Genomic DNA, 15111 nt, shown 5'->3' with positions numbered 1-15111 from the left:
CTATACAATCCACTGAAGTTAACTACAAACGAGTTACTGTAAATTTTTCTATTCTACCCACTTTTGGCGACCAGTTTGTTCGCACAGAACTTTTTGGGCTGGACTTTCATTATTTATATAGAAAGCATATTGTTGGCGTTTGAACATAATTTTGCAGACGCGTGATCAAAAAGAACTAACTTTTGAAGTTGCCTTCAATCTTCACCCGATTTTATTGTGAGGTTTTTAGAGAGATTTCTTTGACACGTGTCAACTTATGCAAGGGAATCTTATATGCCTTTTTAAAAGATGCGTAGATATTTAGGATTTTTTTTTTTTTTTTTTTTTTTTGTTAAATCCCTTCGCTACCTCTGAGGGAAACACGGAGTCAGCAAATTTGTTAAGCGTGTGTTAGAAATAATTAAATAAAAAAGCGGGAATTGGATCAGGAAATATGAGAACACTTTGAAATGAAGTTAACATGGTCTGTTTTAAGATAAAAATTTGGAAGTTAATTAGGATTTAAATTATAGTAAAAAAAAGTATTCCTTCAGAACTTTTAATTTGAAATTCAAACATTACTGATTCCGATTGCAGCTTTGTGAATACTTATTATGTCGAAATAAATATTATATTTGAATGTAATTTTATTAAAGCATTTTTTCTTCATATTTTCTCATGCACCCTATGAAATTGTTGCGCTAATATAGCCCCAATATAAGTAATATAGAATTATAAGATTCCTAAGAACAAGCATGTCTCTTCATAATGAATTTCAGCCTTACCAGCAGTAGCAGCAAGAACATCAGAGATTTTCACTGCAGGCTCATCGCTTATCCCACTCCTTTCTTTGTTATATTTATTCATTATTTCTCCAGCTTTACTCTTATAAAAAGAAAACAATATTATTAGAGTGAATTAATAACAATATGAGAAGTTTAAACGGACATAGCAAAAGAATGTCATTAGAATGAATTAGTGATGAACAATATGACTAAGTTTAAATATGCAAATCAAAGGAATGTATTTTTAGCATAAAATTCAGTATCACAGACATTTTTTAAGACCAATAATGTGTTTACGAATCTAATTTTCATATCATACAAAAAGATAAAAGAAGAAATTTTAATATCATAATCAAGAAATAGTTTAAAATAGATTAGTCAAATATTCCCAAACATTTTATTTTTTTAAATTTAATAATTCTATAAATTAAACAATTGTGAACTATACTTTGACATAACTTTAAAAAGACTGAAAATTTATTTAAATATATAGCAAATCAATATCTTGCTTCAGCAAACTGAAAATATATGCGATGGATATAAAATACCTTCCTCAGTTTGGTGACATCTGTAGCTAAAACAAAAGAACAGAAAGAACCCAAAACAAGCAGACTGTGAAGAAAATGGGAAAAAACATTTCGGGAAAAAAAAAAACCCGAAGTAGAACATTCAATATTCTTGCACAGGGAAGCTCAGCACATACAAAATTTTTCAGAAATGGGGGGGGGGAGGGACACAACATCATAACGTTGATTAATAAAATATTTTCTAGGGGTTTCGCGCTGCAGTGCACTTTTTATCATTCGAATATTAATGAAATTTTGCATTATACAGTTTCTGTGAGTTCCATTTGAATGATTGATTCGTTTTAATCTGAAAATGTAAAAATTCTCATCTATCTTTGTTGACTTATTATTATTTGGAATTGATCTTTCTATGTTTTCCACGATCTGCATAAGAAATTTACTTTCATCCCTTTCATTAGTTTGGGCTGCAGATGCCTCCAAATAGAGAAATCTGTGCAAGACCTTCAATTTATCATGCCTGATATATCTGTAAAATACAAAATTGCAGTTTTCTCCAATAAATAAATTTATATTCTTTCAAGTACAAAAGAAATAGGCGATAGAGAAAGTGAAAATTAGTATTACATTCTTTAAAAGTACACAGGAAAAATTAGTCAAATGGGTGATCACCCGCCCATCTGAAATTACAATACGCAATATGAAAAATAGGGGTGAAAAATAGGTCTTGATTTTCCATTTCATTTGATGACTAATTTAACGTTAGAATATATTCTTTTCTTGCATGAAATGCAAGCATTGGAGATTTAAATTGTTCAGAATCTTTTAGATGTATGTGAAAAGGAATAGCTTTGTCTTCCGTTTCTGGCGAAAGCAACTAATATTCGGCAATGAGAAAACTAAGCAATGAATTAATTTCAAAACTTTTCAATGAGTGTTTCATTTTTTGGTTATAAAACAAAGTACTGCAAGCTATCATGAATGCTTGAAAATCTTTTTCAAAAAATAAAGTAAAAGTAAAACTCTCTCTCTCTCCGTGATTTCAGTTTTCCATGAAATTTGTAACATTCATAAAGGTTATTGATACATTCAATAGTATTTATTTTCTTGGCTGTCAATCAGATCAATCAAATTTTAACGAATTATTTTTGGAAATTTCAAGTTTTCAAAAAAAGGTTTAAAAAACATTTTAGCGTAAAGAGGCTTTAATTATGTGTTTCTCAAAGGCTATGCTGAAAATTTTAAATTTTCTTGCTTTAAGAAATGAAGTTTTATCACAAATATGCTCTTTTTTAATGCGACACCTAATTCTTTGAAATTAACATTCAATATCTTCTATTTTTAAGATTTTTGTCTAAACTATATGGAGTATTAATTTTAAGAAAAAACAATTTTAATAAAAAAAAAAATAAGGATACAATTTTATTAGTGTACTAAGAAGAAAAATATTATTTTAATTATTTCTTACTGTTTAGTCTTTGTTTGAAATTTAGTATTGTGGAATCTTGAAATCACTTATTATCAAATTCGCAAGTATAAAATCCCTCATTTATAAAATTAAAGTTTAATTCCGTTAATTTATTAAATGATAATCAGGCTACAAAAATATTAAAATTTTACACTGTATCAAGAATTTAAAAAAACGCATGTGCATTTCAAGCGTCTGCTTTGTTACTAATAAATTTAATAAGGCTTATCAGATTTTTTATTTATTTTTAAAATGTGATTCCTTCAGTGATGCCTAGTCTCTTCGATAAATAATACTCGCCTTGAATACAAAATTGTCGACATAAACTTTAGTAAATGAATCTCTCAAAAATTTAAACTTTCGTACGGTATTATTTCTCAATTTTATTTTCCTCGTTCCTATCAACAGAAAAGTTAGTTAATAAATAGTACAACTTTTAAAATAATTTCTTGCATTATAATAATATTTCCTATTTTGAAAATCAACTTTATTTCTCAGTCCAAAATCTGCTAATTCTTTCTGTAATCTTTTGAAAGTATCTCGCGAGCAAAAGTAATTCATCACTGTCAAATATCAATAGCTGTAAATTTCCCCTCAAAAACGCTCTTAATGATAACATGCCTTCCAATCTGCAACCCTCGTTCACAATAGAAACCGGTCCGAATCCGGCCACCCAGTTCAGAAGTTACCCAGGCCGGGTTAGAAGAGAGAGGGTTAAATTCAAAATGGCGTTCGTTAGCCAGGGAAGTCACGCGAAACCTATAATAATGTGACTATACTGAATTTATTGAAACAGGTTACAACATCCCGAGCAGAGAAATAAAGAAGTTAGAAAAAGTAGCTTTAAAAAAAATAATGGCTTTTGGCCAAAAAGTCCATTAGAAAATTGTATGCTATGCCATGATAAAAACACAGGAAAAAGTTTCATAGAGTTATCTGTAAAATTGACGCATATATTTAGGATTAAAATTATGACTTTATGCGATTTGAAAAAGCGTTTGCCTAAAAGATGAAAAAATTCTATTGTATCACTATAAAAAATTTTCCGAGTTGAGCAATGGCAAACTGAAATTTAAGCAACAAAGAAAGTGCAAAATAATAATAATAATAATAATAAAAAATCTGAAAAAGGTACTCGGGAAAGGATCTGAGGACACATTTTAAGAACTTTTTCGATTGAATAAAATGAAACGAAAATTTGAGTTCTGCTTAATGTGGAAAAATTATGTTATGGATTCAAATGCGATATCCTGCAAGTATATTGTAAAAAATTATGCGAATCTTACAGTTGTAATTTTAATAGCAAGGAACTTCATGATGAAAATCTTGATTGTATAATGCTATTATCAAATCGGTTGCCAAGAATATACCAGCAGAATTCCGATTCTTTATCAGCAATGGAGGCAAATATACTTTTGAATAGCTCTTCAAATACATACTTTTGATAATAATAACTATTGCAGGCCATGAAAGATGTTTCAGGAATCAGCATGTACTTTAATATTTTAGAGCCTGAATGGTACAAAAAATTGATTCGGTTAATTTTATTTATCCTTGAAAAAGCAAAAGAAGAAAAGAAGAAAAAAAAAACTTTTGAAGAAATTATAAGCACCATTTTGTCGGTAAAAGTGGGGAAGGTGACACCGTGAAGTCTTAAAAATCTATCGGCAGCAATGTATTGCTTTCATTATGGGCATAAATAGAGTTAAATAAAATTATAACGAAGTTCAAATTTACATGCGCTTTGAGTGCAAATTCAAAAACGTTAAAATTTTAATTTTTAAAAATTAAAATCATAAAGGTCTTATGATGAAATCTTTGAATCAGCACTGAACTTTTCTATACTAGCATACCTGCTAATTTCATAAATAGGCTTTTAATTTTGTCAGAGTTATAGTTGTAAATTTTGATAAAGAAATTTAAAGATAGCGTGAAATAATTCTTTATATTATTATATATATTTATTTCATCAACACTTTTGAAATATTTTATATGTATTAACAAAAGATTTATTTAAATATTCAGAGCTTCTATAAAATGTACAAAAGAGTAAAATATCTATCTAACTTTAATTTTAATATTCACTTATATATGCACTAGAGTGGTCCTTAGCAATAGACTATTTCCCGAAACAAAATTTTGTAACTCCCACTCCCTAATTTTATTCTAATAAAAAACAGGCTGTGCAAATTTCACTTGAATCGGGCAACTACCTAACATGGCCCGGCGCATGCCTTGAAGTTGGAACAATTCATGAAAAACATAAAAATTTTAAAAAAATATTTTAAATAACACGATAATTTCTCCAAGGAAAACACATTTATATTAAGAGAAATAATTTCTATAGAATCGCAACATAATGTGAATGAACGAATATTTAATATTTTTTTTTTTCTCTTAAAAGTGGATTTATCAGTAGTAGAGCATTTTTTACTGCAACAATCTGTAAAACAAGGTGGTGAATTTTATTGCATTTCCTGAATAAGTTTGACACCTCTTTCTGCAGAATTTCACTTTTGCAACCATGACCATGCCGGTGGTAAAAGAAAAAAATCGGTGGTAAAAGAAAATCCTGTGAAAAAACTTTTTGTAGCGGGCGTTGCAAAAGATGAAAAGTTCATTATTTGTAAAGGAAGAAAAATCATTTTCGTAAAGAATGCGTTTCTTTAATTGATTTTTACCCCTTCCTATTTTTCATTTTTTTCTGCTTTCAGCATAACTGGAACCATATTTGTCTTAACAGTGGATGGAACATTGTCATCAAATAAGGATAGAAACATAATTTCGGGAGCTAAGAACAAGAGATGGTTCGAAATTTTTTTTACCAGCCTTACTAATTCCGTCTCTATTAACCTCATAATTTATCAAAAGATATATGAATAGGAAAACATGATACGGTGTTTTAACTGCTTGACAGAAACCAAGCTGCTCAAAAACACACTGGAGCAAGAGAAATTTTCTCAGTACTTTTCCCTATCAGATAAATGAAATTGATATTGAAACACATAAGCTTGTTCGTACATAAATTGCATTCACCTAGCATGACTTCAAACTTTTGCGATGAAAAATGACATCCTATTACTCGAAATGCCGCCAAGAAAGATCATAGTTAACTCCCAACAATTCTTGGCAATCATCTTCCTTCTATTTTTGAATAGAAAAGTGGTGCTCACGAAATTCAAGAATGACAGAGCAGGCATCAGCAGGTACTTCATTGCTATCAGTTATATAAATGCTCTTGTAGGGTATCGCCTAAGTTTCTCCAAATCTTTTAAAAAGCGTCATGTCTGGACCAGAAGTTGCACTCATTAGTGGTCGAACAGCTCCTGAAAATTAACTATAAAAATGTGATGATGGTAAGGTAGGTACAACAGAATGTGACTGAATAATTTTTCGAGATTTGTGAAGGCACCATTTATTCAATTTGTATTGCTTGCTGTCGTATCACAACAAAGTGCCTGAATTTTATCAGTTAGTTTCCTCCACCGCAAAATTAACAGCCATGACTTGTTTTTCTCCTGAAGATGTTGGGATTTCAGGGACCTCCGGCAATTGCTCCTTGTTTTGAAAAGTTACTAGTACTGCCAGTTTTTAATCTTTTTAACACCTGCGAGTACTGGGAACAGCTTTCAATCTTAGTGTAACGCTAATTCTTAACAGTTATTTAGGTTAAATCGATGATGAATTTCTGCGTGTCTCTCATGCTTCTCCAGTGTTTTCAAAGAAGTTGAAAAGAAGTTCTATTTATTACTAAGTTTTTAATATCGCATCCAAATGCCTCTGCAACAATCATCAATATGTAAATATCTCATCAATATCGCGATTTTGTATAATCGTCAACGAAAAGAAAAGAGAAAAAAAAAAAAAAAAAGGAATACCTCTGTAACTTTGTTATTTATTATCGCATCTATACAAATTTGGTGTCAAAGGAAATGACACCGGGCAGCAGATTTGTTCAGATAAACTGATTATCCGAGTTAATTAACTACTATCTCGAAATTTTTCCATTAAGGCTATCATTTTTATCTACTGAATCGATTTGTCGTAATGAAATAATTTCCTCTCATTAGAATTTTATGGAATTTTGATTATAATTTTGAGAGTTGCAAGGTCTTGAAAAATGACGCTTCCAATGTTAAATGAATCTTATGAATTTTCGGCGATATTTCGGAAACTATTATATATCTTCAAAAAATTTTCACTTACCTAAGGTAAATTATCATATTCCATAACGTCATGGAATAAATACATAAATAACATACGTTTAATATTTTTTATGACTTGTTAAAAATGAATGTAGGAAAAAAATGAATTATAACGTAAAATTTTTACATGGAGGCAAAGCTGACATGCTAAAATGCCGGAATCCAAAAAATTGTGCACATATCCCAAATGGTTTTCGAAATATTCCCAAAAATTGTAAAATTCCCACAGCCGATTTGCAACGCCGACTTTTTGAGAGACTATATATTGAATTTATATGTATTTATCATTTTTTTTAATGAAGCACGAAATTCAACGGCCATTTAACGGCAGTTAATTAAATATTAATTTATTTTCAAATCAGACGATTTTAATTTAACAAGAATTCTGCTTTAAAAAAATGAATGTTTTCTTTCCACTAAGAAGATATAAAATTAGACTGCAGGATCGACTGTCTGTTGGAATGTTTAATTCATTTTTGCTCCTTACCGGCAATTATCGTTTGTAAGTAAATGAAATCGAGATCGAAGAAAACCCGTATCATTTCTTACCATTCAGTAAATTAATTAAAGGAAATTAATCAGCAGCTATTATTTATATACTTAATGTCTTAATGTTAATCATTCATTCATAAATTTCTTTCATTAGGTGGAGAATATTTTAAAAATATCCTTAAAAAGATTCTCTCAGAATTATGAAATAATTTTATCTTTGTAGTTGCGCTTATGAAAAAAAAGCATTGTTTTTCAACCTCTAATTCGAGCTATTGTAGCATGATAAGATGCTTAGTTCAATTCGTTTGTATTTTTTTATCTAGTGTAAATGAGCCGTTGCATAACAGAAAGAATGTATATCACTCTGTTTTTTTTTTTTTTTTTTTACAGTTGTTTACTGTAGTAAACTTAATAAATCTTCTATCCGATTAACAATTCTTTCTGCTTGAAAATAAAGTCTATCTCTTTAATAAACACCTATAAATTTCATTGGCTTAAAATATACTTACGGTATTCCCATTTCCCCAATCCACATGTTAAGAAAAAATGGGTTAAAAAAACCTGTTTAATTCGTCATAAAAATTAACATGCATGTTAATTTCTTAGAGCGGGATCAAGTAAAAAAGACTAACTGATGAAATGATTTTAAAAGTAATGGGAATACTTCAATATTTAAATAAAAAGAACATATATATGTATTTGGGAGACCCCTCTTATTAAGGATAAATCTGAGTCGTATTGTTTGCTCTTCCGAAATGCCTCGGATAAAAATGCGAAAAAGGTTATTTTCCTGTTAACAGGCTGATACTCTTTGGCTCTTTTTGCGCGTAGTTTCAAGCAAACAAAATTAAGCAGATCTCAAGAATTACTACGAATTTCGGAACGAAATTTGACAGACATACATAAAAAGACCTGCTGCATCGAATTATTAAAAAATCTCGATTTCCGTAAATGGTGAAATGAAGAGACTTCTTTAAAAAACAAATAAATCGAATATTTAAAAATTTTTCCATAAAAATTTAAAAAATTTAAACTAAAAATACATATTGTAAAATAGAAAAAAAGGAGCATTTTCCTATTTATAATAATCAGTGTCAACACTGCTTTGTAAATGTATTTCTTTTACACTTTTTAAAGGCATTTTCTTCATTAAACTGGGTGTTACTATATTACGATTGTATACCTCAGATTTGATTTAAAAGAAAGTAAAAATCACAAATTTTTAATAACAACGCTTACAAATTTAATACAAATAATTTAAGAGCAGTACTGTAATACAAATAATAAGAGCAGTACTGTAATTTCTGTTCATTTATTTACCTAGGATGTGGTTAAAATTTTTCAGCTTTTTTCATTTGCAAAATTCTAGAAGGAACATTAACATGATGTTTGTTTTCCCTGAAAGTAATTTTTTTTTGGAAACCTAAGTATAAAAGTTGCAGCAGAAAATACATGTTAGGCTGTGACTTCCTCTTCCTACCAACTTGAGTCTAATTTAATTAGTCTATTTTTGTTCTAAATTATTTGTACAGACACTAAAAATAACACATTAAGGACACCAGATTAAATACAGCATTAACTTAATTATGATATGAAGGGAAAAGGGCACGTTGCACATTTTCGAAACCATCCCCCTCCTTCAAATGACCGATTCAAATTAATATTTTAAAATTTTAAGTAAAAAAACAAATAACGATATCAGAAAATTACATTTTTTACAGTTAACATTAAAAAAAATCAGTCTACACAGCCAGAAAACACACGATCAGAAATTAACTGAATGACAAACATTCACTGGGAGTAAAAAATGCTAAGCACTTTTTAAATACAAGTTATTTATTTAGCAGATGGCACACAAAAACATAATTGTCTATGACAATAATGAATTAAATTTGTTAATTAAATGTTGGTCTTTTCTATGGTCAAAATACCTTTCAAGGATGAAGCTATCGATTTTCAGATACATTAAATAATCAGTAGAATTTATTTGTACATCCAATTTATTATTTACAACAAATTTTTCTATGATAGCCGAAATTTTACAAAATCTAAAAGCAGCACATGCACATAACAGGATATATTAGAGGTACTTACTTCATTTACTTTTGGGAACATAATAGAGTCTTTAATGACATTAAACATAATATATCCACATTACAATGCTAGAAATTTAAAAACTACTTGAAATTTTATACAGAAATGAAAGAGAATTTACCTTTAATCTGTCAGACCAGAAAAATGATCTAACTGTTACATCTAAACGAGTGAGGAGCAGATTTCTTCGATTTTTATATTCTGTATAAACTTCCTGATATAGTTTCTCAAGTTGAAACCATTGCTTCTCTGTTAAATATCCAGAAAACAAAAGTTCTCCAACAACATCTTTAGGTGAAAGGGGTTGACTAAGCATTTTAAGCTGGGAAGAAAAAGAAAATTCTATATAATGCTAAATCCACTGTTTTTTTGTTTTTTTTTTAATGTGCAACATTTAAAATATAAAAATTATTTCATCAGATAGACTTAGAATTTCGAAAGAAAGATTTTTTGGCATCTACCATTTCTTTGGAAAAATTAATTTTCAAATTTCAAAAGAAATACAAAACATTTTTTGACAGTGTTGCAACAGATCATCATCTACTACCATAAATAACCATTTTAGCCACAATTTAAATTCAGTGGTTAAAACTTTTAGGCTCCAGTTCTAATCAGACAAAATTTTAAAAGTAACATGGCTTTGCCTCTTTTGTGATTTGGTGAGCATTGTTATCACAATAGTTAAAGAATTAAACAACAGAACAGTACATTCTGAATAATCTGAACTTCACATCAGTCAATTCGCTAGTTTAGCTTTTTCACAAAACCAGAGTTAACTGAAGAGTTTTTTCACAAACAGATTTGTTAACTGAAGAGTAGAAACTACATGGTCTGAGAGCTCCAAGAGGATTGATTCCCTTCCCACTAGGTATAGAAAATGTCATCATAAAATATCATGTAGCATTAAGAATTCAGCATTTTCATTGTTATCATAGATTTCGTCAGACAAAAGATAAAATTATCAAAGCATGTTAGAAAAATTGCAACTAGACTGCTGAAATGCAGCTATTTAGTATTTCTCACACAACAATAGATCATGAAATACCTACTACAGGGGAAAAAAACTTACTGATATTAAAAAGGAAGGAATATATACCATTCACATTCCTGAATAGTTTTTTTTTAAACGCCGTAAAATTTAGCATGGTTTGGACAGTCAGTTCTAAACATTTTCAGATTCATTTACATATATAGTGTGTCTCAAAAAGTTTCTATCTCTTGTTAAGAAATTTCAGGCATATAGAAATATGTCATTTTTGTAACAGAATATGGAGGCAGAAAAAAGAATTATCTAGGAGGGGGGGGGATTCTCTATCAATTAATCAAGGGAAAAATATTATGCCAGATAAAATATACAAAACAGGTATAAAGAAATACAAATTTAGATTAGCATATTAAGCCAATTTGCAAGTCATACAAAGTAAGAAAGGTACGATAATGATAATTAAGATGCAATGGCAGAACAAATCTTTGGAATACATAAAATAACTGTTCAAAAAAATTGCTGTCTTAAATGACACAAGCTTCCCCTGTTGTCATTCTCGCAAGGCTATTATTATGCTATTGATATCATTATTCCATTAAATCTCTGTTATGCATTTTAACTAATGCGTCCTTTTATTTCACTAAATTCATTGAAAAATAATCACCTTTTAATAGCCTTCCCTTTGCATTTCCCACTCTATGTTCTATTATAAAAATTATTTTTCTAAGTCTGGACTAATCTTAAAATACAGGTGATTCCAAAATAATGGAAACACCAGTGAATAAAAGTGACATTTAAGAATGTGCTTCATAATCATTAAAATACAATTCTAGCTACCAGTTCCTTTCTTTTAATATAAAAAGTATATATCATAGGTAACTTTAGTACAGTTGTATACGTTTTAGATTTTTGTGAAAAGCATAAAATTCAGGGTTGCCACTCAAATTTGTAAAAAAAAATTTTTAAAAAAATCCCTGTGTTTTCCCTGTAAATACATTCAAGATACAAGGAAATGGGCGAATAGAACTCATATGCTAGTTATAATGTAATATGATTTTAATGAGTGGAAGAAGCAAGGAAAAGAAACAATTAATCATTATTCAAAATAATAGCATATAAAAAGGATTGTATTTACTTACAAAAAACATTTTCTCATTATTTATTATCTACAATTTAGCAAGACAATTTATATATTAAAGGGGTGGGGGTATATTATTTCTCATGCTCTTTAATTGTGTCACACAAAATTAAGGACTCGGGTGAAATAAAATACAAAACATTATTGACATCACGATACAAATCATTTAATAATTACTCAACAAAAAGAAACATTACAAAGCAAGATTACTTTTTTATTTACTCAATTTTTTTCCGATTCATGTATTTGGGCATCAATTTCTGCAGATTTTTCAGCCACCAGTTTTAGAGAGCTAATACTTAACAAATAAAGCAAGACATTTTTGTGTGGCCTAACATACATTTTTCATCTATTTCACTTTCAGCAAACATATATGAAAATATTTCCGATATATCATTGAATGCATTGAAGGACGAATGTGATGCAACAAGTTTTAATGCTCATAAAAATTCAGCTTTAAGCATAGAGCTGAGATACTGATAGAGGGAGTGCAACCCTACTTTAGTGTAGGACAAGATAAAATCACGTGACCTTGGGACAAAATTTTTGTTCGCTGTAACCGCATTCTCCGTTCCCCGTTATATTTCAATGGCAGATTTTTTTCTCGCTGTTGGATTTTAAAGCTTATTTAAGCCATGGTTAACTATTGCTGTGCAATTGGATGCAAAGAAAAAGCTTTTAAGGATAGTCATGTATCATTTCACAGACATGTACAATAAACATTCTGTTTATATCCCTTTTAAGTCAATTTAAAATTTCGTAACCTCAATCAATCAGTGATTTTGGTGTTATAACTGAATAATATTTCATAGTTTCGTTTAGTTGTTGTATTAAATTTATTTAACTTGTTATTAAGCTGCATTTAAATTGATGTAACTGCATTATACTTTGCTACTTGCTTAATTTTAATCTCGAATGTGTTGCAAGTGCTTGGCTGCAAACTCGGCGTGATTTTTTCTCGCCAATACAAGTGTTTACATAAACATTATTGACCGATTAATAATTGTGTACTCCACAGTTTACAGAGCATGATTTTATTTCTATTGGAAAATGGCAATTAATTCCTTCATTGCTTAATGAAGGATTGTATAAGCTTATGAGTTGTACAAATAAATGCATTAATAAATGAAGCTTCTATTAAATGAAACATGCCATTGAATCAGAAAATTCCCTAACAGTACCATTAAAGTATATATTTTTCTTTAAAATAACAGAACAAAAAATAAAAATGCACCATTCAGCAATTATTTATAGCACAATGGATCAAAGGCACCATTTAACTTATCCAAGTATATTATTTTTAGCAAACATCGAAATATCTAAGGCCTGAAAAGTTTATAAGGAATAATCAACATTTTGAAATCAGCACTGATAGTTCTAATGGGCATAAACGTCTTTATTTATTAATGCAGATTTTAAAGATAAAGAAACTTTACCCTAATTATGAAATATATCAATTTTAATAGCAATGATTACCAAACAAAAATTTATGACTTGAATGTAATTTTGACCAAATTCAATTCATACAATTTTAAAAAACGATTCATGGTAAAATGCAAAATAGATTTTTGACAAATTCCACTTTTTTTTTTTAATTTTTTTTTTTTTTTTTTTGAGCAAATTTTAAAAAGGTGAAAGTAACCTTACTTTTTTCTCAACTTCAGTGAAAAGCTTCTGGGGTGTAATATTATCAGGAGGTTTTCCAAATCCGAGAGATATCAACATTTCTCTTAACTCTTTGGCAGTTTTGGATTCACTCTATTGGAAGAAAAAGTAGTCATTCATCACTAATATTGTAAATTACGATCTAAAAAATACAGGTTAAACACATTGTCAATAAAATTAAGGCATTGTTATGTACACTATCCACATATAACAGTACTTTTTAATGTTGATTTTGAACTTTCTATAATGTGAGACAGATTCCTTCTAGTAAATAAACCACGATCAATGTGGCTCTTCAGTGTAATTTTAAAATGCAGCTTTATTAGCTTTAAAGTAATAAAATTTTCTAAGTAATAAATGACTCGACTTTATTCCATAAAATAATAATTAATGGAATCGAAGAAAGAATGACCTTGTACTTTTTAAAAAATGAAGATGATAAAGCTTTGAAATATAAAACGGTTTTTGAATACAGTAAAAAACAGCTTCTGTACAAATAACTTTTTAACTTAAAACAAGACTCTAAATTCTGGAAGAAAAAAGAATACAATAAAAAAAGAATGAATCTAAAATATCTACAAGAAAATTATTTGATAGATTGTCAAATAAAACTAATTCTGCTAGTTTAAGAAAATTAATTTTAACTTAAAAGTCTAAATGAAACATTGAAATTGCTAACGTTATGATTCGCCAAAATGCTACAAAAATTGAAATTAAGAAAATCAAAACCAAAATTATATATTGAAGGAAATAGAGGTTAGAGTAATAAGTTACTTTTACTGTTAGCTTTTTACTCTAACCACTTACATCTTATTAAGTTATTTTGATACTACTCACTCTAATAACTAGTGTACCGGGGTTACCCGATACTTGGTGGAACTGAAAGATGCCATTCGACGAACCATCGATGCCGACATGCTGTATCCAGTTGTAATAAGCAGTGACGCGCCTCACTTATCAAATACTTTGTACTGGTGGTCATGTTGAACATCTTTTACTTCAAAATAAATACACCATGTTATAGTGATTTGTTTCATTGTCTGTTTGCATTTGCCTAATCTGCGCAAAACGTTTCAGTATGACGTTTGGCGACCTCTTCCGCTTACTTTTGGAATCATTTTTTTTATTCATGGCAAAAATGCAATATCCCTCAGATTACATTCACGTAAATAGATTTTTCCCCCCTTTTTCTTGAATTTTTGAAATTCGTATGAATTTACGATGCACCCTGCAGATAAATTTCATGTCATAATGATTTTCAACCTCAGCAAATTGACATAACAGAAAATGTATTAGTTAACACTCAGAGAACATTAACAGCATTTGAAAATATAATAAACGATGTCAGAACAAATATGTCCACTTTTCCAGTATAAAGGGCCAGCCTAAACACTATGTATTTGCAAGAGTTAATTAGATAACTGCCAATTTAATATAAACATGCATTATTCCTATAACAATAAAGCACTGATAGCGAGCTGTTAATAAGGGGAAATTAGTAATAGGGGGAAAATTAAAAGAGGTTACCAAGATGACATATTTCTAAAAATTCATTAAAAAATATAGAAATTTTCTTAAAGGTATAAGATAAACAGTAATCGACGTAGAAATGTTTCTTGTCAATGTCAGTTTTCGTGTTTAAATAAAAGGCTATTAATTGATAGTATTTGTTTTTTAAAAAAAGTTATAAAAAAGCTGTTTAAGGTTAAGACAACTTAATTAGTTCAGATATAAATTTTAAAAAAACACTTAAATTTCCAAACATGTTTTTAACTA

General features: G+C 29.1%; 1 protein-coding gene across 1 annotated transcript in view; it reads right to left on the bottom strand.

The window, feature by feature from the left end:
- The window catches only part of LOC129959056 (protein FAM98A-like), a 53904-nt gene that overhangs the window by 8851 nt on the left and 29942 nt on the right, over nucleotides 1-15111 (bottom strand). The window contains exons 6-8 of the mRNA XM_056071851.1: nucleotides 13318-13428; nucleotides 9669-9869; nucleotides 765-864 (exon numbers count right to left, since the gene is read on the bottom strand). Coding sequence (XP_055927826.1) covers nucleotides 765-864; nucleotides 9669-9869; nucleotides 13318-13428 — 412 coding nt within the window. The remainder of the gene's footprint in view (nucleotides 1-764; nucleotides 865-9668; nucleotides 9870-13317; nucleotides 13429-15111) is intronic.

The sequence above is a fragment of the Argiope bruennichi genome, chromosome X1 (genome assembly GCF_947563725.1).
Source record: "Argiope bruennichi chromosome X1, qqArgBrue1.1, whole genome shotgun sequence".
Classification (NCBI taxonomy): domain Eukaryota; kingdom Metazoa; phylum Arthropoda; class Arachnida; order Araneae; family Araneidae; genus Argiope; species Argiope bruennichi.
Note: the sequence above shows the minus strand (reverse complement) of the source record. Positions and strands in the feature narration are given on the sequence as shown.